The sequence below is a fragment of the Ruditapes philippinarum genome, unplaced genomic scaffold (assembly GCF_026571515.1).
Source record: "Ruditapes philippinarum isolate M1 unplaced genomic scaffold, ASM2657151v2 ctg963_1_1_1_1, whole genome shotgun sequence".
NCBI lineage: Eukaryota > Metazoa > Mollusca > Bivalvia > Venerida > Veneridae > Ruditapes > Ruditapes philippinarum.
The window spans coordinates 164,250-192,142 of NW_026866535.1; the positions used below are offsets into that span (position 1 = coordinate 164,250).

At 29.4% G+C, this 27,893-nt stretch overlaps 1 protein-coding gene across 1 annotated transcript; it reads right to left on the reverse strand.

The window, feature by feature from the left end:
- Positions 1–8,159: 8,159 nt before the first annotated feature.
- LOC132732798 (uncharacterized) lies at positions 8,160–18,097 on the reverse strand. The gene is made up of 10 exons (XM_060719306.1): positions 18,003–18,097; positions 16,565–16,660; positions 15,600–15,725; positions 13,553–13,673; positions 12,757–12,949; positions 11,022–11,172; positions 10,758–10,824; positions 10,355–10,513; positions 9,693–9,829; positions 8,160–8,554 (listed from the first exon to the last, which is right to left on the reverse strand). The coding sequence occupies exons 2-10, from the start codon at positions 16,658–16,660 to the stop codon at positions 8,474–8,476; spliced, it is 1,131 nt and encodes a 376-aa protein (XP_060575289.1). The 5' UTR covers positions 18,003–18,097; the 3' UTR covers positions 8,160–8,473.
- Positions 18,098–27,893: the final 9,796 nt, after the last annotated feature.

Genomic DNA, 27,893 nt, shown 5'->3' on the forward strand with positions numbered 1-27,893 from the left:
TTTTGACTTATAATCGTCGGTCAATATGACAATTGAATTCTTAAAATTTATTTTACAACTTTAGTAAAAAAAAGAGTAGTATTAAAATAGCAGATAAAACACAAAAAGAGAGGAAAACAATATTCATAAAATCTGCATTTTTTATATTAAAATAGATGTAACAATTATTGTATAATAAACAATTATGCTCAACATGATCAACATGGTAATATAACCAGTGTTATATTGTTACTAAGTGTGAACAGATATCTTAAGAGGGGCTTTCTCTAATAGCGATAACATAATAATTACACAAGTGTGGTGTTGATCATGCGTTACACATATGGATTATAAATGATTGTATACATGTATATCCGTTGCTATCAATAATCACGATCATAAAGATATAACAAGTAATATTCTAAATCTCTAGCATGCCAAACAAAGTTCATAATGAACAATGTATTTCGTCATTCATTCATAAGACTTTATTAGTGATATACACCAATTCACCATTGAAAAGATTATATAGAGGATATTTGTTTAGTTCAGTGTAAGATCGGAATATATTTCACCGAGTGAGCACCAAAATGTATATTTCACGAGTGGCGCAGCCACGAGTGAAATATGAACTTTTGGTGTTCACAAGGTGAAATATATTTCGATCTTACACTAAACTAAACAAATTTTCTTTTTATTACATGCAAAGAAACGTTTTAAAAAGACATTAAGCCTAATACTGAATGAAAAGCGCGCCAAATAATAATAAAACGTGACGTCATTTACGACGTCACGTCATTAAGTTGGTACCCAGTACTGTGCACGCTGGTATTTCACTGAAACAACGTAAGGGGCTTAAGATCAAAACAGTGAAATTATCAAAGTGGTAATTTCACTGTTTCAAACAGTGAAATTACCAGTTTTATATCACTGATATATTTCTATAAACCACCGAAAAGCATGTAATAAAAGAGTATCTTGTCATCATGTGTCTACTAGTTCATCTTCACCTGCTGCATTTCTTGCTTGGACGCCCTTTGATGCTTTGCATCAATGCTTTTCTTGTTTCTTAATGTAATGTAAATCTTTCTAGAAAATGACATCGAAAAAAAACACTTAATTACTCGTAAATACAATTTGTGGCCATATATATCTCAATGTGATGTGTTTTCCTGTTTAATATGCCGACCAATATGACCATACTCAAACTGTCTCTCGATTTAGGACTAATGCTAAAGATTGTATACACGTTTAGTAACAAGTTTGTATGAGAATTTGTCTAGTAGCATTGGTTAAACATTATCATGACAACTGTTCATACTGGGCTACACAATTTGCATCGTTTCTATTAATATGCTCGTAAAATGATGGACGATCTTCAAATGCGTATATGGACAACAATATAAGTTAATAAGGTAAAGGGACTTTTATTATATGTATAATATATATAATGTTTTACATGACAATAAATGATTATTACACTAAGAAAAGAAAACCTACCTATATCACCTAGCATTTGCACATGACCTGAATCTTCAAATAACCTTATTAAGGTTTTCTTTACATTTAGTCTATAGTCCTAAATTAAATTCAAATTTATAAAACAAAACAAAATTTCGTCTGCATTTACTGGAAAGAAGACTCGTATTGCAGCTTTTCTTGACAGACCTAAGAATCAAAAAGGTACCAACATTGTGTCTTTATTTAAAGTAACGATTTGCATAGAAAAGCAATAACAAACCCAAGGACAACTATGAATAGTTGAAATGACTACATAATAGGCACGAACTGAATCGTGAGATAGTTTCAGTGATTCCTTCAAGCCTTCTGATGCAGAAAAATTGAGAATAGATTTTAGAAAGAATGAATCTTTAAAAAAAGGTACCTCATTGAAATTGTCAGGCATGGTTAAGATGGTTAAGAAGAGACAAAGAATTCCGCAGTCAACTTTGAGTAGAAATAGTCAGAGTAAGAGTTGGAAAATAAATAATTCTTCTTTCTAATACTTTTTAAAATCATTTTTGGGGAAAAACTTTCCCAGAACACATGCTTAAATATCTTGAGAAACAGATGTACCACGGTGCAAATATGGGAAATTTTCGTCTTGTCCTTTTGCAGATGTATTTCAGTGTCTGCATTGAATATAGTTCCAAAATAAAATCCTAAATTCTTGAATTTCCTTTATAGGTTACGAGGAATGGTTCCAAAATAGTGTTTCAGCTCAGATGATGTGGGAGCATTTTTGGGAATAAATTTTTCATAGTGATAGCCACAATTTATTTTAGATTGCATAAAAGCTATGTTGTTTTCTTTTTGCGATAATTAAGCTGTTTGTATTGTAATGAACACAGGTAAAGCTTATTGTTGCATTTTACAGCAATGTCCCAGAAAAAAACATTTTATTTTATAAATGTATGAGTTTCAATTAAAAGCATTACATCTTAGTAGTGCACGAAATCGTATGTCTGATTGTTTAAGCAGTTGACAATTGGATAGTTTTCATGTTTCTTAGGTTTTATAATATGCTGTGTCATATGTCTCAAATAACAGATGTTATTGTCACTGAGGATCATTTTAAGATGGTTCATAATTAATTACTTCTTGTTTCTGATTTAGAGATTTAGACTTTGAGGCAGGAAAAACATTCTTTTTTCATCAGCATTTGTCGAAGGGACAAATGAAAATCTGAAAATACAACAGTAATGTTTCCTGATGTTTTGCAATTACTTCAAATTACGTTCTTTATCAGTCTCCGCTTCAACGTTGCAGTTACACATACAATTTCTCACTTGAATATTTGTATCAGTTGATAACTTACTTTATTATATTTCAGGGGTTAACACATCTATATTACATTTGTTACCTGGTAAAAGTATTGATCATATAAATGTTTATTGGTGAATTTATAAGTTAGGATAAGTAACGTTTGCATGCTAGATCTGTAAATCGTGCATAAAATATCACTTTAGACATTTGATGAAAACATGCATATAGATTGTTCAGATCAAGATAAAGCGGTTAACGTGTGCTTACTTTTTATTTGTTTTCTTTTGAAATATCAAAAAATCAAATATAAGTCCTATACAATACGTCAGATATTGTTAAAGGTAGATATTTCAGCGTAGCATGTATGAAATATTTTGGACATAACAATTTAGTACACTTCAATTGGCCTAAGACCATTTGATTTAATTTGCTGTAGGGAACGAATCAGCCAAATTGAAAGACTTAGATTAAAAGAAGCAGAGTAATGTCCCGTGTACGCTTCTGAATAAATGGCGGGTTTAAATGATTAAAACAAAATCTTATATTTTCAATATTAAAAGACGGGTCGTATATTACATAAGACTATTTATTTATCGGTTTCAAAAGCAATTACGTCATTGTATTGGAAATATTGGAGCAAATCCAGATAATTTTAATCTTGGGCAAAGAAGCTGAAAATCCTTAATTTTTTGTTATTTGTAACAAAACACATGGGCATATGTTCAGGTAAAGAATTCTTAAATAAACTGTTCACTACTGCTCTTGAAATTTTAAACAATCGATAAAAAATACTATGTTTCATGCTTTAATCGTCTGTCTCGTAAATATTTCCCATGTATATCCCCATGAGGTACTTTCCGACGAAAGTGGATGTTTACTTTTTGAATATTCAACCAAAAGATATTAATGATGCGAAAACTCTATAGGTTGCACGCTGCTAAATTATCTAACTAGTGATGTAGGGAACTTCAAAAAGATATAATCTGAAGAAGTGCCGATTTCCTTGTAATATCTTTGAACGATATTGACCAATTTGCTGTACAATGCCTCAGTATGAATGTAAATCAATATTATGTTGGTCCTACTTTTATCCTAGTAAAGAATTATAAATTATTGTTTATTTTTATACTATGGTAATTTCTTTGTCTTTCAAATATACTAATATATATTCATATATATTCATTTCAACTTGTTCTGGATATCGGCAACAAGATCGGACATCGATCAACAGCGCCGGATAATTTGGACATTCAATTGTCTCTTCGGACGCCAGAATAATCGCCGACTGATAAAATTGTATTTATACTGCATATACATTTTGTATCTTTCTCCGGACATCGGAGATATTACCAGAATAAGTTTTGAAATTATATTAATGAAATATTAATGCCTGAACTTTGAATTCATTTATTATTATTTTTATTATTCATATATGCATCATCTCGACCATCATTATCATAGCGGCGTCTATCACAACATCAACAAAAATTATTTTTAATAAATGGTGCCGCTATGACTATTTTGAGATCCAATCCAAGGTTTTGACCCTTGTTTGATGGAATAATAGTAGGCATCTCGGATAATTGAAGACCCTATATTTCAAACCTCGGGAGGACCTAAAATTAACAATGAAGTTGATTGGTTTATACTCATATGTAAGACTGATATACATTTGACTTCCAGCGTCCAGCCTGCTTAATTGCTGATTCAGACATGCATTTATTGAACATGTATGTGGCTCCACCAATTCTAAATGATTGTGATTTAAAAATGTTTAGAGGTTGTCCCAAATATTATAGAGATTTGCGTAAAACATGCTAAAACTGGTATTGGGTTAATGGCTTTCCATTCGCATGACATAGATATTGACCTTGAACGGCAAGTTTATTTGTCTTTGATAATTTTCTAAAGTACGTTTGAGCAACACGGCGTCTTCACTTTCAAAATTTACCCGTATAGTTTGACCATTACCCATCTGATCTGTTTAAGATGATTTTATGTGTATTTGAACAAATGAATCATTTGACTAAATTTCGTTGCAGAAAAATGCAGTTTCGCTCACGCGCATTAACCCAAAAATGCGAGTAAAAAAGCTGTTTTGAAGAGTAATGCTTCATAATCGGACATTCATATAAACACCAAGCTATGTATAATTTGCTTAAGAAGGTGCAGAGTGATTGGCCTGCGAGAGTCTGTCGACGTTGCTTTGTAATCTGTTCATTCATATGAAAAATTTAGTATTGTTTTGAAAATTATTCATTTTGTTTACATAGCTAATGGCAGCGATGTGACAGTTTACCGTTTTATATGCATATCCGCCATGTGACATAAACGCTTTATATTCTGCGATTTCATTTAGACTGGGTGGCCAAACGTTCGGATAGAGCATTGAACTTCTAAATTTCCAAAATGATTCTAATCCCGGCATGTAACATTTGTTTGTATTCTCACCTAAAGACATGTTTACCAGTCGAATGATTTCATGTTGATAAATTGCTGAAAATCAAATGGGATAGAGAGAGGGGTTTTGCTAGCATTTACAGGCAAGCAATTCTGCAGTCTACGGAATTGTAATCTACTTATTGCGTCACATATATCATTTTTCCTCGACACGATGTGAATTGCTTTTATTTGTATATTGTTATAATAAAGCAATAACAAAACAAGCAGAATCATGACTTTCAGATTTCGCGATGTAAGAGTCTGCACAAGACTCATGTTGTCACAATTGATGACAATCTGTTTCCTCTTTAAGCTTTGCTTTGATCTCCATGTGTAAAAGGCCAATAGAATAGGGACTAGTTCAAGAAGAGTAACATCGGCCATTTAAAAATTATCCATTCCCCGTTCATGTAAGCACCAAAGCCTAAATGCCTGTTACCAGCAGCATCTGAATAAAGGTCAAGATCATGATTTGACGACCAGTATTGATCACTGAATATTGACACACCATTAAAATGATCAAGAAATTGCAGCCAAGTTCTAATATCTTCCTTGTGATCTTTATTCAAGCAAATATAATGGTAAGATCTCTTGGCCTGACACTGTGCAGGTTAATCTACAGTTAAAAGTACGACCTGCTGGTATTGTTTTTGTGAAAAAATTAAAATGCCAAGAATTGATTACGGTTCTCTTAATCTAATTTTAGGTTTACCAAGGCATCCAATAGCAATGATTTTGCTTTATTTATTTTGTCAAAGGGAACTTTTATTTTCATATTTAAAGAATCAATATCTATGCCTAAAATGTGATAATTGTATTAGGGCCATCTGATTTATCTTCATTTATAGGCATATTCATATCTTTACAGATGTACTCAAAATCCGATCAATAAAATCGTTGACACAAGTTCCATTATAAGGATTTGACAAATGAGTTATTAGGGGCATTCCACCTGTACTTTTGGGAACTAACCCAATTGGATTGATACGTTAGTTTGCAAATGGTTTGATTGTAAAGGCACCTAAAAAGCGTCCTAATTGTACTTCCTTTTCAAGATTTTCTGCTAAAATTTCCGGGTATTTAATCGCAGACTGCAGATTTTTTGCCGTAAATTCGCAGTGGGGACCACTGTATTACAGCCTAAATCCCTCCCTGATTCCATGTAATACTAGTATAACATTTGCATTCTCCTTATTATAACCTTTGTGCCACATTTCTAGACGCAAAGTATCTATTGGGGTGTTGCCTAGGTCCCAAAAGGTGCTCTAGGAGTTTCAAATTGGGGGAAGTGCTCAAACCTGGGAGGTCTGAAATGATTTTGGCTGAAATTACTATTAGATCTATAAGCATTTACAAATCCTGGTGTAGGTGATCTGCAAAGCAAAGCAGAATGCGGCCCGGTACATTTTTTACATTTGTGCAAGTATTGACAACCCGGTTTTGAACAAAACCCTTTACCGTTGAACTCATAGCAGTGATTTTGTTTGTTTGATTGATTTGAGCTTAGATTCGTCATAGTTACCAACCATATCTCAGCATCAATATTTGACCATTTTGTATTTGGATATTGTGACATTTTATGTTGAAATATTTGTCATATTTTATCCAGCCAATCGGATTTAGTTTTGACGAGGATCGTATTGTGTTTTTGCAACACTTCTATGGCTAATTCGGGGTGTTTTGCAATCAAAATACGCATATATATTAAAAGGCATCAGTCAATTGACAAAACAATTATCGACTTGAATTTGTCACGTTTTGTATGTTCGTTATCATGTTTTCACCTCAACATTACATAATTTTTTAGGTGTTCACGTTTTTGCCTGTTCATGTTTTGGTGCTGTCGTCCTAGTTAGTATATTCGCGATTTTGTCTTCGTCCCTTCTTATTTCGACTATTCGCGTCTCAATTTTTTTCATCCATAGACGTAATTTTCTTTATAAATTTTGTATCTTATTGTAATTGAATGAATAAATAGCTTGTTTAAATCCTAAGACTTCGTTAAAGAATGACCTACACTATATGATAGATAAATATTTAACATCTGTCTAATGTGTTTAGTTACGTTGATAGATTTAAAGATCCTGTATGTTGTAATTGAGGTTCTATACCACACGTAAGTGTAATTATATAGTATCTATGTAATTATGCTTATAAAACAATTTTCAAACATTGAAGAATTTGTGTATTAGTACTTCAAATATTTGTACATATTATATGTACTCATTAAAATAATCATTCATTTCTTATTGGAAAATTTGAACTAGACTTTATAGAAAATATAAAAATTGATTACCTCCCTTTATTTACATGAAATATTAAATTCGGTAATAACTTTATAATGTATGCTTTTTGGAACTTTCAAAATTGATGAATCAAAATCTGAGGATCTTATTTATGATATGAAACTATAAATAATGTGTTTGGCGAAGTTCAATACTTGCTTTAGGCAATATTCTGTTTCTTTTTATCTTTTCAGCCTAATAACGTCAAACAGTCAACAGAAGGTTTTGAAATTTTACCAATGTTTATCTGATCAATTATGAATTACGTGATGTTTGTGAAATTTCTTGTAGTTATCAAAATCATATCATTATAATACAATCACGTTGTTTATTGTTACTGGAAAGATTCTTCAAACCAGCGTTTTCGTCTTTAATTGAATGCAGTTTGTTGCAAAACGAATATGTTCCATTTGTTTTAAAATATTGTTATTCTTAACATGATTTATGGATAGCTGAGTTGTGTGCTAGCAAATAGTTTGTACGCAACTTTTGGTTCGTCGACAGCTGCTTTATGAAATATACGTTTGTATCCAAGTAAAATATCATTAATCATTAATTTAAATGTTTTCCACAAATTATCGGTCTGAAAAATTGATGATATTCATCATTTTCATATTTCGATGTTATAAACTTTAAAAATTTAGGCATGCACAAAAAGAAGATAAAGGAACAAACGTGAACACCGGGTCAAGTTTTAACTGTATTTATTACTCTACTAGTTTCGATTGGACAAAATAAATTAAAGAAAACATTACTTGATACACTCTGATTTTGATAAACATAAAGAACACATATGTGTACGCTCTTTTTACTATTCTTTGGAAGATATCTTAAAATATTGAATGTAAAATAAATAACAAATTAATTATAGTAAAAGAAATGAATGTTATACATTTTGCTCCAAAGACTAATTTCACATAAGAGAAACTTATGACATGTAATACACTCAGACAGTGAATGCGTGCTAGACAAGCAAATATTGTTATTTCTTTCATCTTGATTTATTTTTGTTGTTTCAAGGTGGACATCACACCAACGTGGTCACTCATAGGAGTTTCGCCCTTTTTTGGAACGAAAGCTCTCTGAAAAATACCAAATGTTAACAACACGTGTTATATAATAGAAACACACAATAAAATACTAGTAATCAGTTGGAATAGAAAGTGTGCACTTGGTTTTTTGAAAATATCATTAAGTGAGCTAAATATTATTATTATTATTATTATTATTATTATTATTATTATTATTATTATTATCATTATTATTATTATTATTTAGCATGAGCTAAATGGTGGCAAATTTCAGATCAAGTATCTAAAGGCAAAAAACGCATTTACAAAGGACGCAACTCTTCAACATTTAATTTTCATCAATCTGATCTTTACACTTTCCTAAATTTCTAATAATTACCAAGTGCCTGTTAAACATGAAGCATTTTTCAGTCTGCAAATGTCGATACCAAATATGCCAATATTTTGCTTTACTCATATACAAATAAAACCATGTAAGCATGTGAAAACTTCCTTTTGCAACTCAGTAATACCCTCAACGTCAACTTGTTACTATCAAAATCGGCTTATCTTATCATTAACACCAAAAACACCAAGTTTTCACCCTATTCTTACATTATCATGTGGAAAAGCAAGTAATAAAGCAACTTAGGCAAATCTTCTCAATGTACTATAAGACTAGTATGATTCACATATTGTAAGTTTACTATTTTATACATATTATTAGATTCATAAACAACATTTCCCTCTTGTTTTAATATCACCATATGCATGCTATTTTGCATGTTATGAAATGTGTTCACAAAATTTCTCTACACTAAAATTATATTGCTTGGATAACTTTATGGTCAATTCGCAAAAGTTACATATTTAAGATGTCTCTGTTATATAACACACATGAATATTGTACGTGAACTAAATGAAATTTTCCGAAACAAACGATTAGAAATGGTTCTGTACCTAATTTACTACCATATTTGCTTTATTCAAGCATTTTAGAAGTATTCTTTATAAATTTCAAACAATTCTTTAACATCCGTCTGTCAGTATATGGTCAGTTAATGAACAGTTTATGCGAAAACGAAAGATAGCCTGCCAGCAAGCAAGAATACTCCGACACTTAAACGAATACTCTTATTTGAAGGAACACTATTTGAAACCATAAACATTGAATGCGTGTACATGACATTTTACAAATAATGGCACTCACCTTAGTTTTAAGAATTGAAAGATTCTTAACAAATATATGGTCAAGGATCGATTGATTGGATGCATCGATAGGATGTTTGAATGTGTATTCTTTCACTGGTCTCGTTTTGAACTGTTTCTGAAGTCTTTTGTAGTTATCTGTCAGTAATTGTAAATATTTCTATGTTTTAATTGTTTGATTTAGCATTGAATATATTTATTAATTAAAAAGCAAGATATTAATAGATGGATTTTAAACATGTATAAACAGCAATCACAAGCGCTGTAATGCCGAATCAATGTTCAGTTCAAACTTTATGGTTTTCTTCGATGAACTTTGCCATTTTTCACGTTTGTCCATGATCAGTTTTGAGGATAAAAATGATATTTCACGGAAAGCATAGAGTCTGGCAAAGCGGAGCGGATATGTATGCTAACGTGGCTCAAGACTAGTGGCAACTACTTATAACATTCGCTTCAAGAATGGATTAGGTTAAAGATTTTTCATACACTCGCGACAATTAAACAGAATATTTGTTCATAATGTTTAAAAAGAACATTCATAACCCAAAGTCAATGTTTGCTCATTGCAATTATTTATTGTAGAAGAAAAGCTTAAGCTTGTACTTAATAAAAGTTCCTAACAAATGTTAATTAAATCATTAAAAATTTTGGCAGGCTTACTTGGGAGGCGAGCAGTTTGTTTTGATTTAAATGCAGGTCCTGTGTTCATGTCGCCCAACAGTATAACAGGCTTAATCGCCGCAAAACGTTTGACGAGAGCTTTTACCTCAAATGTATTCATTTCAGAATATGAAGTGAATCCTGCATTAAGGAGATCAGCTGAAATTTATGAGAGTTATTATAAATAATGTGAGATGAATATTATAATTCATTTACAAATTAGTAAGTTATTTTAGTCGAAATAATCTGTACATTTGTTACAGAAATTAGTTTGTTATCACTTTATTCACTTCAATAATCAAATAAAATAACAAAACGAAACAACAACAACAACAAAAGAAAACAATAATTTATTTTTGTAAACGTGATAATTCTATTGGAGAAATACGTTAAAAATACTCACGTTCAAAAAACACGTCGGACGTGGCAGGGCTTAAATGGGCGCACACAACTGGTGCAAAATCTTTTATCTGTTAAAATAGCATGAAATTCAATGTGAAAAAGTTTAAGCAAACAATTCAAAGCCAAAAATATAAATAGTTTTTTAAACCACTGGCATAATGACACTCTATAGGATAGTACATGTATGTAAATATATTGAATGTCATACTTTTTATGTAAAATGCAATATGTTGGAATGTAATTTGTAAGTGTACCAAATTTATACCTCAGCTGTAAGATACCCTCTTGAAATAGACTCTTTTGTTGAAGGATAGAGATCAGTATATGAAACTTTGCGAAGTTTCTTTTTTGACAACAGTAGTAGACCACCATTATTCATTTGTCTTCCACCAAGAACACTTTCTTTGTCTGAGCACCTTGAAAACGTGAAAAAAATATATTAATTCAGAATTATATTATAGAAAGGTTCTGCCTGCATACTGATTGCATTTGATTTTACAATTTCAACAATGTTTTCTGCAGTAAATAACAAAACGATTCCATTACCATTACGGGAAATAAAACATTTTTCATAAGGTGAAGGTCAAATCTTAAGGCAAAACGGCTCAAAGGAAATATCCAAACGCTAAAATGATATCAAAAGTTATTGATAAATAATATTAATTGTCATGAAACATACATGATTGCTTAAGATAAAGAGTTTAGGTAATAAAATGCAATAATAATCTAGATATGAAAACCTATATCACAAAATAAATAAAAGTAAAATCTCTTCAACACACACGCGTGCTTTGACATAAACACACGCATACGTTCACTCAAAATATCAATAAATAATCATGCTTGTATTTTACTCGTTGTAACCTCTAAACCAAAAGTTGCATATTCAATGTTGTTGTCAATATTTCGTTGCAACGTCAAGATCGAAGCGGTCAAATATATCAAATATAAGGACAGCATTAATTGTTCGTGAGTTATGCTTAGACAATCGGATGTTTTGGCATATCATTATAATAAACATCAAGGTAGCGTCGTTCATTCCATCTATATGCAATCAAATTTTATAAATTATAAGTGAAATGTAGAAGACATACAAGATATCAAACATACAACTCTCGGACTTTTGGTATACCGTAGACCAATTGTAAAATGTAATTAAGATAATGAAATAACAGATGTCTTGTTTATGTTAACACTGATGCCATCTTGTTATAATAAAATTAAGGAAAAACTCTTAACTTCTTGACCAGTTTATAATTGTTATATGTTCATGATAGATAATGAAGTTTCTTTAAGTCAGATTCAATTTAACTCTCAATATCTAAGTTCTTGAATGAAGGACCCTAAAGACATAAAAACCAAAACAATATGTAGTGTAAATACGAGGCGGCAACTTTTGACACCTGTGATACAACATTGAATACCCGCATTTTCAAGTCACTCGTAATTTCAAGTCACAGTGTTGAGAATAATAACTTACAATGTATTACTTATCAATTCAAGCATACCGTTAAAGCGTAATTGATAAGATAAAATAGCAAGCATTAAGTCATTTCAAAAGTGAAACTGTAAGATGTTTAGGAATAAAACAAAATGGCTAGATCAACCGAACATTTTTAACGATTAAAGGGGTTCGCATTTTGATGTTTTTTTGTAACCTTAATGATTTAAGGTCAATTTTTCGCAATGATAAAAATCTGGTTTATATCAATGTATCAAATGTGTACAGGACAAGGTGATATTAAGTTGCATTATAATTATCAATATTCCGATGTAAACTTAAAAACTGTGACTCCTATTTGGGTTAACTTTATTATTAGTAACTAAGGAATATTTATTCTCGTAGTAACCTATTATTCATGAACCTTGCAGAAAAGAAATGAAGGATGATAGTTATATATATTAATGAAGATTGATCTAGTCTTTAGATAGCAAACAAAAAATAATGAAAACAATGATGTACGGAAAATTATTTACAATTTTTAAAAAAATGAACTTACGCTTCGATATTTAATAAGGACATCGATAAACAATTGATGCAATCCTGACTATCTAGTTGAAATAAAGCAAAGGCAGGTGTCAAGCAATTTGCCAATAAACACCCTGCATTTTGTTTCGTGTCATTAGTATTGCATCCATTGGTTGCAATACATGTTGTATAAGCGTTAAGACGAGTGTCGTCACACGGTGGTTCTTAAATGTAATACAAAAGGTTCATTTATTTATAAGTGATAAAAATGACATTATATATGTATGGTCCTTATGTGAAATTCAAAATAATCATTTGGTCGTTATGATAACTGGTAGTAATGAATTGAATGGCCACTACCACTGGTCAAAATGTTTATTTATTCATATCTGATAATAATGAAAGATAGATCACTAGACAAAATCATTTTTAGAATGAAATGCAAAACATTTAATCAAGATTATGGATTTACATCTACCGACTTGGAAACCGTTCTTTGTAATAAAAATCAAAATATTTCGCATTACATGACAATTATTGATGATTAAGAATTAAATATACAAATTACCTGTTTACTAATTTAATATTGGAGATCATATAATTATTATAATTGTGTGTAAGTATACGATAGCAAAAAGCAATACAACTCGACATTCTTATATGATTGCAAACGTTTAATACGCTAATTGCATCATTTCTAAACTTGAAGGTACTATTTCTAGCAGAAGAAATGAACAAAATAATGTACCACAATACTAAATATTAAAATTAAACGATAATTAAAGACTGGCTTATAAACATACTATTTCAATTAACATTGGACTTACGTGTGTTTTCCGTTGCCTGTGGCGGGAGATTGCTGACATCGTCATGTAATTCGCTAAATGAATGAGGATATTCTTTCTTAACACCGTTTACAATATCTTCGACGTCTTGTCCGATGAATGCCTTAATACAGAGGCATAAAGATTAAACGATTGAAACGAAAAATATTATACAAATGAGACAGATCATTTCAGGGCATGTTCAAAACGTTATTTACTTTTATAAAAACAAATTGTGTTGATATGAAAGGAAAGGGTGTCTAATGCCTGAACATGAGTTTTACTTTTTTGTATTTGTTTCCCTTCAAGCGCCGTGTCCATTAAAATAACCATGGTAACGCAATTTCTGCTTTTTTCTATTCACAATAATGTTAAAGAAAATAAAACGGTCATTTTAGGGTGACCAGTAGTTGTCAGTAGCGAAAATTTGAAAATATGACGCCCGTTGAAAAACAAGAAATTCGCGCGATCGTTTAATTTTGCAACCTAATTGCGGATATTCCTTCAGCTAAATACAAGAAGATAGAGTTAACGAAGGTCAATAAATTTGCCATTTTGTCACTCGTTTTAAGCTGGCGCAAGTGTTTCCAAGTCGGCTAATACAAGGTCACAGACAGGAAGGGGCTAGGGAGAAAGCGGCATATAATTACGACGTAAGTAACGTTGTCTCAAAAGCTAAATAAAGACCGAAGAATATGAGGAATGCATTAAATTCTGATTAAAGAGTTGAATTTTTTAACAAACAAAAAATCTTTAATTTATTTTTCTGCATACCTGTATATTACTTTTATTTCAATGTAATAACGATACACAGTAATTATTAATATTATATACCCGATTATGTATTACCGCTAGTCTGTTTTCAGTATTGAAAAGTTTATGAATTAATATATATTTCACTTTATTGTTACAGTACATAACAAAATTTCTAAAAGATAGGTCGATGACATTAATAAATTGATGCTTTAAATCACTATTTTATGTCACATTTTAAATCTATGTTCGTAGAGTGCCGTGGTTACTTAAATAACGATAAAGAGCAAAGTTTGGCCGACTCTCAGACGTTTTTACGGAGAATGTATCGACAAGGTGATCATCATAACCACAAACTGGTTATGTCTACATGATTAGGAGACATTGAACTATTGACAAGGACAAAAAGCTGGTGACATTTTTGTCTATTTTCGGCGTTACGAACGACGTTTGTTGTATTGTGAGCGTGAGCATCGGTTTGAGTACCCCTTGTCATTTGTAATTTCCAGAGAATTGATATTTGCATACATAGTTTATTGATTTTTTCACTGTATATAAAGAACATATTCCGATATTGGGGCGTCCGTGACCGAGTGGTTAAGGTCGTTGACTTCAAACCACTTGCCCCTCACCGCTGTGGGTTCGAATCCCGACAGGGCCTTTGAATTCTTTCGTGTGAGGAAGCTATCCAGCTACGTCGGTGGTTCTGCCAATCTGCCCGTTCGTGTCTAAAATAATGCACGGAAGGGCACATGAGGTCTTCCTCCACCAGTAAAGCTGGAACTTCGCCAAATGACTTATACTGTGTCGGTGTGACGTAAAACCCAAAACAAAACACATATTCCGATATTTGTCTTTTGTAAAATCGTGTATGTGAATGATAGGGCAGCAGTCCACATACCTTTTAAATCGAAACAAGAACGTTATATTAAGAATGTTAAAAGAGTATGTATATCCCTACTTGCTATATTCTATTTTGAACAATAAATTTGTAATTACAGATGATCTGAATCATGTCATTAGTTAATTAAGCTTCAACTTTTAAGGAGATATTTTGCAATTTTTGAGTTATCGATTAATATCCGTACCGCATTCATAAAAAAAGCAGAGCAATCTCGATGGCCATTCCACCATGAAAATCTTCATATAAACATCGATAGTTACATACATGTATTTGCATTGATTTAAACAAAACATGAAAACATACATATGGTATATTTGGTTACATAAAAGTATAAGATACTTCGTAAATTGTATGACCTTAAAAAACAGAAAGCGTTTAACACAAACTTCAAACCTCTTGCAAACAAATAACATCTGCTTTGGAAGATTTAAGGCCTTTGATTATTCTGTCTTTTCTAGCATCTTTTCCGACATAGGCTTCCACAAGGGACTCGTGCAGCCATGTGTTGAATGTCAAAACCTAAAACAAAAATTTTGTAAAATTTTATTTACAATATCTCGTATCAGTATGGTCGTATTATGACGTGCCACAAAAGCTAGTTCTATAAATGTAAAAAATATATAGTTTGCTATCACCAGGCATAAAAAGAGTTGTGAAAAAAGTAATTCAACATTCCACATAATTATAATTTATTAACATGTTACAAAACATACTGACATTTCAACGGTATTTGTCGCTTCAGTATAACTGAACAATGTATCTGGATAATATGGAAATCACTGTTAAACTGATTGCTTGCTATCATACACTAGTAGTTTTAAAGGAACTTCACTGAGGTTTATAAGCCTAAAACATGAAAATTTAATTTTTCACATAGATAAACATGAGCACTCAAAACACAAATATTTATAAAATATAACCAAGAAACATAGAAGAAATACATTGAAAATCATATGCTTGTGCTATTCTCAGTCCGATTTGAGTGAAAACCGTAATAAACGCTTTTCAATTTTGGGTCATTTTTCACTATTATAATAACTATTCTGGAAAAACGGAGCAAGTAATTATGATCTGAAAGTTTGCACATAAGTTATTAGTATAGATCTACATCAAATGGAGTAATAATCTCAAAAAAATATTTCCAGTCCCGTCATATCAAAAAAACCTCAGTGGAGTCCCTTTAATGCCAATGAAATGTTACATTCAAACTTAAGTTGTAGTCGAACACTGTTAAGGGTTTGTATAGCAATTATAATCACTGGAAACATACGAATTGCACTTTAATTCACAATTTAACACAATTTAAACAATTATTCCAGATATGCCTTATTAAGTGTTAAATAAATCACTATACATACATTTAGTGATTTCCGTTTTGATTTTCCATAACAAAATTGACAGAAGCTAAGTGAATATAACAAAAACACGATCCACGCAGCCTTTGGAAGGGTCATCTGAAATAGTATATAATTTATCCACAAAATTAAAAAGAAATTAAAAAGGGTGTTACTTAAAAGATGTTAATATCAGATTCCATAAGAGTCGCTAGATTAACAGCGGGTTAATGCACTTTTTAGTGCATTGACATCTGCGGAATCCCGCGCCCGTGTGCGCTTTTCTCGCATAAAAGTATATATGTTTTTTCAAGAATAACGCTGTTCGTTTTTTATACGTAAAAAGAAATTATTTTGTTATACCTATATGATAATTAATTAACCGGGCCCTCATTGCAGTGAGCTATTTTACTTGGCGCCCTGATTTACACAAATTAAACAAGATGCAAAAACGTCATGACCAATGTTTATTTTATCCGTTAATATAATTTTCTCCTCTGTTCATATATTCTTGCCTGCGCAGGATTTAAGCAAGAAAAATAATTTCAATACTAGCTACCAATAAAAAGAGAGAAAATGAAAATTGTAACAACAGAATAATTAACTATACAACTATTTTCAACAAATAAGTCATTAACAGAGTGGATCGGTATTCAATGGGCACATATTCCACCATATAAGTATTTCAAAAGTTTATTAAATCAATAAAAGCATATCATTTAGATGTTTATATGAATTTAATATTTTTTGTTAAATATGTGGACAAAAGTTCTAAGTGATTTGGTATGAACATTTTAATGAGTAAATTATAGGTAACTCCTGAGCAACCTTTTAGGCACTATACATAAAATTAAATTTGTTTTATCAGATCAGATATCTTATACGTACCATCAACATATATTTCTATAATAATTCTTACATGGTTTGTTGCCTCGTATGACACTTAATATTATAACATAGACTAAAAATAAATAGAACATAACTTTTTATCTTACTACTGATCTGCTATTATCGACAATTTCACTCTAGTTTAATTCAATAAATTTTATAAATCTCAAAAACAATTTAAGAAAATGTAACAATTTGCTTCGTAAATTTATTTTTAATAAGATTGTTTGAATGATTATGTTTCTTCCTAAAAACGTGTTTATTAACTTACATTTTACTTAAATGAAAAATATAAAATATAAGAAAGATATAAGAAATGCAAGAAAAATGTAACAGTTTTATCAACATTTCTATAATAATTCTTACATGGCCTGTTTGCCTTGTATGACACTTAATATTATAACATAGACCAAAATAAATAGAACATATTTTTTTATCTTAGTATTGATCTATATTATCGACTAATTCACTTTAGTTTAATTTTTATAATTTTTATAAATCTCAATAAAAGATTAAGAAAATATAACAATTTGCTTCATGAATTTATTTCTAATAAGATTATTAACTAACTTACATTTTACTTCGGTGTCAAACTAGTATTTTACAATTATGTAAATATAAAAAGCTGCCGTTCGTAAAAGTACAGTATTTTTCCACTTTATTGTTTCAACACAAAAACGTTAAAAACAGATAAATTCTTATTGACGTCGTAAATTCAATTAACTTTTACCGAAAATATAAAAAAAATGAAATTAATGTTATGAACCTAATGGCCGTGATAACGAAGATGTCCCCAGGCTGTATACATACAAGTTTCATATTGAAAAAGTAAATTGCACAGCAAAGTACATACGTGTAGATGAACTTAAAGATGATATCTCGTGATATAACAACATTTATTCCTGCCTTTTTATTATTATTTGTCAAAGGGGAGGTAAGCTCACAGACTATATTTTTTATTTGTTAATTGGTAATTAAGAGTTATTCCTCTTGTATAATAAATAAAGTTCTATGTATTTTATCTTTGAAGCTTGTTTTAGTTTTAACGTATCATAGGAGATTATGTTTTATATTATACAGTGGCAATGGCAGTATACATAAATTTTCTTTTAATCAGGTCTGATGTGTTGTTATTGTAAAATATCATGTTCATCTTGAACTTAATGATTTTTAATATTTTAATATGTCTCGATTTTATTATGAGATAATCATACACTATTTCAGGTATATATAGCTTTCAAAAATTGAACCACTTAATAATAATAAGAATTTAATATAATATAAACATTGTTCGCATTATTTGCTGGCTATTACCTATGTGTTATATTTTGCCAAAATTGAAGTCATATTTAAATATAGCGCCCTATAAATACACTAAGTTATGCTTATTTTGCTTTTTCTGTCTCCAATTTTATATAAAAAGGAATAATGCCCGGTGAAAATATTTCTTTTCAGTCTGAAATCGTGTACGTATTGAATATTATCGGTTACCGGTTACACATTTGGAATATTAGATACAAATTGCGTATACATTACATAAACGGTTCTGTTACTCAATTTTTTATTGTTTTATATCATAAATATGATGTTTAAATGAAGATTTATTAAAATTGTAAGTTTCAAAAAACATTATTAGTTAAGATATTACCGATTTTACTTTTCATGAAAATAAAGGGAGGTAATAAGATATTTATTTTCGGCCAAATTTTTCAATAAAAAATGAATGCATATATTTATGCGTATAAACATTTGCAGTAAATTTTAACATATTCTTGGATGTTTGAAATTTGTTTAAGAATAATTACTATAAAAACATATAAAAATTAACTTAAGTGTTGTTACATTATTTATAACAACATACACGATCTTCAATATATCTATAGGAAAACGTTGTTAGCGACGATAGAATAGAAAGGTCGTGGAATTAGACATCTTTTTGTACTCATACTCAAAAGGTTGTATTTATACCTAAAACGGTGTTATTGTTTTCACGAGTAAGGACAGGCACGTAAATAAGGAACAAAGTTATCCACTCGCGAAGCATTTTATGAAGCTAAAGGTATTATCCTTGTAAAAGCAAACACTAAACATTTTTGAGATGTAAAAAAAAATGGTGCCTACTTTCACATACTTTCATTTTTGCTTTGAAAGGACACTTTTGGTATAATTTCCTTTTTATAATGTACAAGTTTCTAGTAAATAACATCGAAAAAAAAAACAATTTATTACTGTTGAATAAAATTTCATAGCAATTTATCTCCCTGTACTGTTTTGTTTTCTGTTTAATATACGATGGATTTGATCATACTTTAACTGTCTCTCGATCTGGGACACATGCTTAAGATTTTATATTAGTTCATAAACTAGTTAGTTTGAGAATCTGTCAAGTAACATTGACATGATTGATTAAACAACTCTACGACTGTTCATACTGGGCTACACAATTTGCTTCGATTCGGGTGATATGCACGGATCTTCATTGCGTATATCAACAACACTTCAAGTATATAGAGTAAAGGGACTATTATTATTATTATGTATAATATGTTTCATGTTTTACATAACAATAAATGATTATCACACTAACAAAAACAATGAATTATTATTTATTTAAAACTTTTGATGATACTTATTATAAACTTTATATATATATAAGTCATAATAAGTATAATCATATAATCATACATGTAATAATATTATCTAACATTTGTACATGACATGAAACTTCAAGTAAACTTATTAAGGTTTTCTTTACATTTAGTCTATACTAGATTAAAATGAAATTTATAATACAAAACAAAATTGTATCTGCATTTATCTTCAGAAAACGAAATAAATGATGACATGTGAAGAAAAACATGTTGTCGTTATTAACACGAACACAAAAAAGATACACACATTACAGAAATGAGTGTTATATGATACCGGAAGTGTACTAAAATGTCAATATTTCAGTAACTGATAATCATTTAGTAATATCATCATATCATATTTTTTATCATTTTCAAAACAAAGATATATTATAAAAAGTTATTCAATGACAAATTAACTACTTGCCTTGTTAAAATACAAGTTGAATTATGGCCTACAGGTCTGAAATTTACATTATGTTAATACGCAATTCTTTATGGTTAAAGGAACATATACAATAATAGATATCAATCAGATTATGACTTGTAAAAACTTATAAAATCCATTGTTAGATAAAATAACAATTCAGTGACTACGCAAGTAGTATGATACTTGGGCGAGTCTAGACCACCTTAATTAATTTTTTTACTTTTTAGGTGATAATAACCACATTTCACCTCCACTAACCCAATAATTTAACATATTTACCACAATCCAAACAATAAGCAAACAAAATCATCAAATAATGAAATAATTACACAAACTGATACCCACTAACCAAAAAATCATTAAAAAATAACGTGCGGTACTTGGGCGAGTCTAGACCACCCTAAAAAAAAAAAAAAAAATTATCCCCCGGCGTGATTCGAACCCACACCCCTAAAAAATAAAAAAATTAATAGACACCGCACATAATGGCACCTTTAAAAAAAATTTTTTTTTTCTTCTTATTTTCTGAATGAAGAATGATTTGACACGAGAAAAAAATATTTTTTTTCTGAATGGAATCTGAATTTATAGTAGAAAAAAAAAATTTCCAGTTATACCCCCTTTTTTATAACCTACTTTTTTAAAAAGATTTTCTTCTCCATCACACCTAAAAAAAAAAATTATCCCCGGCGGGACTCGAACCATCGACCCTAAAAAAATAAATCTGTGGTATGACAAATAGGAAATTTTATAAAACGAAAATTTAATGATGTAAAATTCACATTGACAAGCCAAGCGTATTGTGTAGTAATGCGTGGATATTTGTGGTTTTACATTGAAAACCGGTTTGTAAAGGGTGCGGTCTTTCATTTCAAATTATCAGTGTGAGAAGACGTTTTTACCTTGCCTCTTGTTAACAGCATTCATTACAACAACACGTTAAATTAACTTCTAAAAAAGGCAAATCAAAGGGCTAAACCATGTAAGTACTGCATTTTATTTAATATTTTGTGTTCTATATTGTTAATGGAGAGAAGTTTTATAGATATAATATAACCAATATTCCTTCGACCTAGAAAGCATGTAATAATCTATAATCGCTATAATCTATATCTATAATCTATGATATTCTTATTTTCAGGGATAAGGAAACATTCAAAATCTTTCAAGAAGACTTCAATGGGTTTGTGACATGGCTACGGTAGACATTCCCAATAAATGAAGAACTTTCATAATGTCTCAGGATACAGTGGATTTTAGTTCTTTAGAACGTGAAATATGTGATTTTACAGATATGGAACAGCAACAAGAACAACAATGGACTTCTACCGAAAAACAATTGATTAATGAGCATCGAATATTCTATCAAAATATGGGGTCGTTGATTGATACCATTGAATCATACAACCACAGTGACTATTTGTCAATGCTATATTTAGAAACGGTTATGCATAACCGGGACTATTTGTCAATGCAATATTTAAAAACGGTTATGCATAACCGGTGTATTTAAAGTTTGTATTTCTCAATGTTATATTTAGAAACGGTTATGCATAACCGGGTGAATTTAAAGTTTGTATTTAAATGCGTTTTAAAAGTTTGTGTATGTATTTATATTTTACTCATTGTTAAAAAATAAAAAATAAAAATAATAAAACGTCTGGTTAACTTTTATATTTCGGCGGTGGATCATTTACTATTGTAACTTTATTAAATAAAATTAAACATTTCCCATTTTTTTTTTTAACTCGTTTAAAGCCTGTGCCTTTCCTTCCTCAATAAGTTTTTTTCTTTCTGTATCACTCAATCCTGTTTGTTTTGAATGTATGCTATCTTTCAATTTATTATATTTATCTAATTCATCTAAAATCAATTTAAATTCATTTTCAGATATTTGTCCGTCTGTTAAAGCTTTTGAAGTTAAATCTTTTATACTATTTAATTTACTATCAGCAATAGTTTTAATCTCATAATGTTTTTTTGTTTTTGATTGTAATTTACGTCTAATAAATTTAACACATACTCCTAAACTTCCGCATACAGCGGCTGCAATTCCTAAAGGTAACATAAAAGGAATAGCTAAGCTAGTACCGGCTAAAATAACGGATGTTGATATTAAACCAGTATCAACACCGTCAGTAATATTAATTCCGCGTTTATATTTCTTGTATAATGATTTACGAGTATCCCTCTCATTAATTAATTTTTTTTCTATTTCTGATATCTTCTGTAATCTATAATTTTGACCATCTTCTACTGGTAATTCTGGATATAAAGGATCCGGTGCTGTAGGTGTCTTCATTTTTAAAGGGAATTTTTTGAATACAATTTATTCCCAAGAATATGTAAATCTAATGTAGCTGCCTTTTTCAATAGTAAATAATTGGTTAGTAACCGAGACTGGAATAATTGCAATTGATGTATTCTTTAAAAACTGTTGCTTTATAACGTCTTCAAAAATATTTTCATCAGTTGATCTTTTTAAAAGTACTTCATGAGTCCTGTCTTCGTTTTCAGATCTGTAATTTTCCTGCCATATCAATAAAAAGTCGCTTTTACCCTTTATTATAAGTTTTATATTAATGTAGTATGTTCCATCTTTTTTAGTTGTAAAACCACTCACGTTTCTAAAGTCACCTATATTCATATCAAGTTCCTCTTCTATATAATCATTATAATTTACAACAGGTGAATAATGATAATTAAAAAACTTAAATAGGTTATGAGTTTTAATATAACGATTATTTTTACCGATTTCGTAAGTAGTAGGTAAAACTTTAACTTCTAGAGTAGAATCATTCCGCATATGGAATAAAGGAACATGATATATTTTGTTGTTAATAATATCAGAAATCGCTCTTTTCGCCTCTGAAAGGTCTGAGACTGTATCAAGTATTGTTTTACCTAAATCATTAACACGTTTTGTTTGAACCTCTTCGAGACTTTCTATTTTTGTATCTATTTTGTTTACTTCATCTCTAGTATCATCTGCATTTTTCTTAACATCCACATCAAGTCTGGTAATTTCTTTCTGCAGATTATCAGTAAGCAAATCTTTCATTTGATTTAATTTAACTTTTAAATTATTAATTTCTCCATCTTGAGCATCGTTTCTTTGTGAAGCAGATTGTTCTAGTTGTGCTTTGAATTCATCAAACTTTTCAGAAAATGTATTAAACAATTCCGTTGAGTCATCTTTTAACGTTTTTATTTCTTCTTTTATTTCTAACTTATACATATTTTTTAGATTTTTCTCAACTTCAGCAAGTTTGTTCTTAAGTTCGTTGTGTTTAATCATGCTATTCTTTATATTATCAATTCGGTTTGCGATTAAAAGAATGTTTTGCCTTAATGCAACTTTTATTTCATTATCTGTTTTATCAAGGTCTTTTAATGATTCTGATAAGATTGTCATTTCTTTCTGGAGTTGACCGTGCAGTGTGATTATTGCTTCTTCATTATTTTTAATACTTTCATTAAGTTGATCAATGTCTGACTTTTCTGTTTGAAGTAAGTCTTTAATGTTTTTTATGTCTTCCAATTCATAGTCGTCTATTACACTTTTAATTTTCCTAAAGACAAATCTTTTGCTAACAGCATCACTTGGTTTTTCTGGATTTCCTAAATTAATTATAGAGTTACCGCTCATATCTAATGGTATATTCATTTTATTACCAAGTTCAGAGTTGTTTCTTTTATGTTTTTTGATTCCAAAGATACTCATTTTTATATTCTAAAAATCAGTATGCTGTAATTCTTGTTCATAAAAACTACCTTTAATTCTTCATCTTTTAAATCTTTTATTTTATAAGTAAAGGATCTGTATTTAAAACTTCATCAATTACAAATATTTCTCTTCTCCAACGGGTAGTATAACCTTTTTCAAATTTACCTTTCATTTTTGCAATTCTTACTCTATCTCCAACTTTGAATTTAGGTTTTTTAATTTCTTCTTCTTTTTCGGGATATAAATGTTCATACACTGTTGATTCATTCTCTTTTTTACTTGCTTCAACAGGTGTCATTTTAATTGAAGAATGAACTGTATTGTTATAATCTTTAACTAAATCATCTAATACATCATAATATTTATTAGTTTCGTGAGCAGTAAAATATTTAAACATACGTTGTTTCATTGTTCCTATCCAGCGTTCTACTACACTAGATTTTTCTTTATTTTCAGTTGAATATAACTTTATGTTATTCTCTTTTAACAATTCTTTTACTTGCCGGTTATAAAATTCAGAACCTTTATCTGACCAAATATACATCGGTTTTCTTTCTTCAAATAATGTTTTAAATGCTTCACTTACCGTTACTCCTGTTTTATTTTTTAAGGGAATTACCAACCGTATTTACTAAAAACATCTATAACTGCTAATAAATATTTATAGTGTTTATTTTGTTTTGAATATTGTTGCATATCTGCCAAATCAACTGCCCATGTCTGATCTACTGAATGAACATAAACCCGTCTTTTAGTAAATTTTTTTATAACTCTATGATGTAATTCATCTGCTAATTTATTTGTTAAACCAGCTATAAATCTACTTTTTTTAGATCCGCATTCAGAACATTTAGCTTTTAGCATTTGTCTATTATTAGTTGTTGTTACTTGCTCTACTGAATCATTATCGGTATGTTTTTTTACAACGTAAACAATATATTTTTGGATGCTCCATTTTTAATATATATAAAAAATTGTTTTCATAAAAATGACAGAAAGAAAAATCTGTACTACTTGTAAGGAATACAAATTATTAAGTGATTATTATAAAGCAAAGGATAAACCTATGGGTGTTGAGTGTCAATGTAAACAATGTAGAAAAATAGTAAAACAAAAACATTATCAGAAAAACAAAGAAAAATATAAACAGTCTTTTCAAGAATTTATGACAAGAAATCCTAATTATTATCACGATAAAAAATTATAGCTTATTCAAATTGTTTTCTAATAAAATGTCACCCAAAAAATCCAAAGCTACAAAATCATTTAAAGATCTTATTACTGAAACTATTATTGATGATATAGACGAAGAGGATATAACTAAATATATAAACTTATTAAAAGATAAAATAGATATCAATCAATTTCCTCTTAAAATAAAAATAATAATAACGAGTGAATTTTCAACTCCTATGGCATTTGATATAATAGAAAGTCATTACTCTCATCCTGCTCAAGTAATCCTAACACAAAATAATATATCTAAATTCTATAAAAGTTTAATAAATAAATTTGAAGCATGGATAGATGAATTTCAAGAAAGAGGATCTGGTTTTGTTTTCAACAATATTAAAAGTGTAATAGTAAAACAATATAAATATGATTATCAGAAAGCTTCATCTTATATTCCTCTTCAATTTAAATCGAGTAATATCATCAATGTTCAAAACAAAAATGATAACAAATGTTTTCTTTGGTCTTTATTATCAAAGTTATATCCTGCTTCTGATCATAAAGAAAGAGTAACTAAATATAAAGAATATGAAAATAAAATTAATATGAAAGGAATTGAATATCCTGTATCAATAAAAGATATCCCAAAAGTAGAGAAACAAAATAATCTTAGTATAAACGTATTTGCGTTAGAAGACCAAACAAATAAACAATCTTTATATCCTGTTTATATTTCAAATATAGAAAGTGAAAATGTAATTGATCTCTTATATACATTGAAAGTAATGAAAATACCCATTATTGTTTAATTAAAGATTTAGATAGTTACATGTGTGATAAGAATAAGCATAAATCATTTACATGCAGAAATTGTTTACAAGGATTTCGAAAGAGAAGAAACACTAATAAAACATAAAGAAATATGTAATGATAATAAATATTGTAAAACCATTATGCCAAAACCAGGGAAAATATTCTTAAATTTAAAAATTATCATTTTAAAAATAAATTACCATTTGTTATCTATTCTGATTTTGAATCAAACAATATTCCCATAAAGTCATCTCAACCAAATCCTAATAAATCTTATACAAATCCGATAAGTAAACAAGAAATAAATAGTTATGGAATATATGTTAAATCTAATAATCCAGAAATCTATAAATCAGAATACATTTCTTATGTTGGAAACGATGCAAAAGAAAAATATGTTGAAAAATATAGTTAAAATTTTTAAAAAGATTACTTATCAGATGTATCTAAATGAAAAGAAAAAAACCATGTTTAAGTAAACAAGAAGAAGATGAATTTCAAGAAGCAACTGAATGTTATATTTGTAAAAAAGAATTTGAAGATAATTGTAAAATAAGGGAACATAATCATCTTTTCTGGTAAATATAGAGGAGCAGCGTGTCAATCTTGTAATACAAAAGAAGGTAAAGCAACAAAATTAATACCAGTGTTTTTTCATAATGGATCAAATTATGATTTCCATTTCATAATTGAAGAATTGATGAAATATGAAGATGAATATAATAAAGTAAAACTTCTTTCTAAAAACTCAGAAGAATATATTTCAATAGATTATGGAACAGCATTTAAAAATTAAGATTCCTTGATTCATACAGATTTATGTTAAAAGGCTTATCAAATATTGCCAAATCAATGGATGAGTTTCCTATTTTAGAAAAAGAGTTTGACGGAAATATTAGTCTACTAAAACAAAAAGGATTCTATCCGTACGAATACATTGATTCTATAAAACAATTAAAAGATGATAAATTGCCAGATATTAAAGAATTTTATTCAACATTAACCCAACAAACAATTACAGAAAAAGAGTATGAACATGCACAAAAAGTATGGGAACATTATAATTGTAAAAACTTTACAGGATTATCACGAGCTGTATCTTAAGACGGATGTACTTATTTTAGCAGATGCATTCGAAAAGTTTAGAAACTTCTTTTTAAAACATCATGAAATTGATCCCTGTTATTGTTATTCTGCTCCAGGTCTAACATGGCAATGTGGATTAAAATATACAAAAATAGAATTAGAATTATTAACTGATTATGATATGTTGCAAATGTTTGAACATGGAATCAGAGGAGGATTTTCAGGTGTTTTAGGTCCAAGACATGTAAAAGCTTTTAATAAGTATACTCCTAACTATGATGATGAAAACGAAATGAAAGAATATTTAGAAATATTAAAGAATGGTGATGAAAAATATTTACTATATCTTGATGCTAATAATTTATATGGTTGGGCAATGTCGCAAAAGTTACCAACTAAAGATTTTAAATGGGAAGAAAAATCCTGAATATATAAAAATATTCCAGAAGGTAGAGGATGTATAGTTGAATGTGATTTAGAATATACAAATAAATGCAAAAAGAAAACATTTAGATATCCTCTAGCACCAAAAAAATAAAAGTAAACAAAGAAGAATTATCTGATTATCAACTAAATTTATTAGGAGATAAACCATTAGGTAAAGAA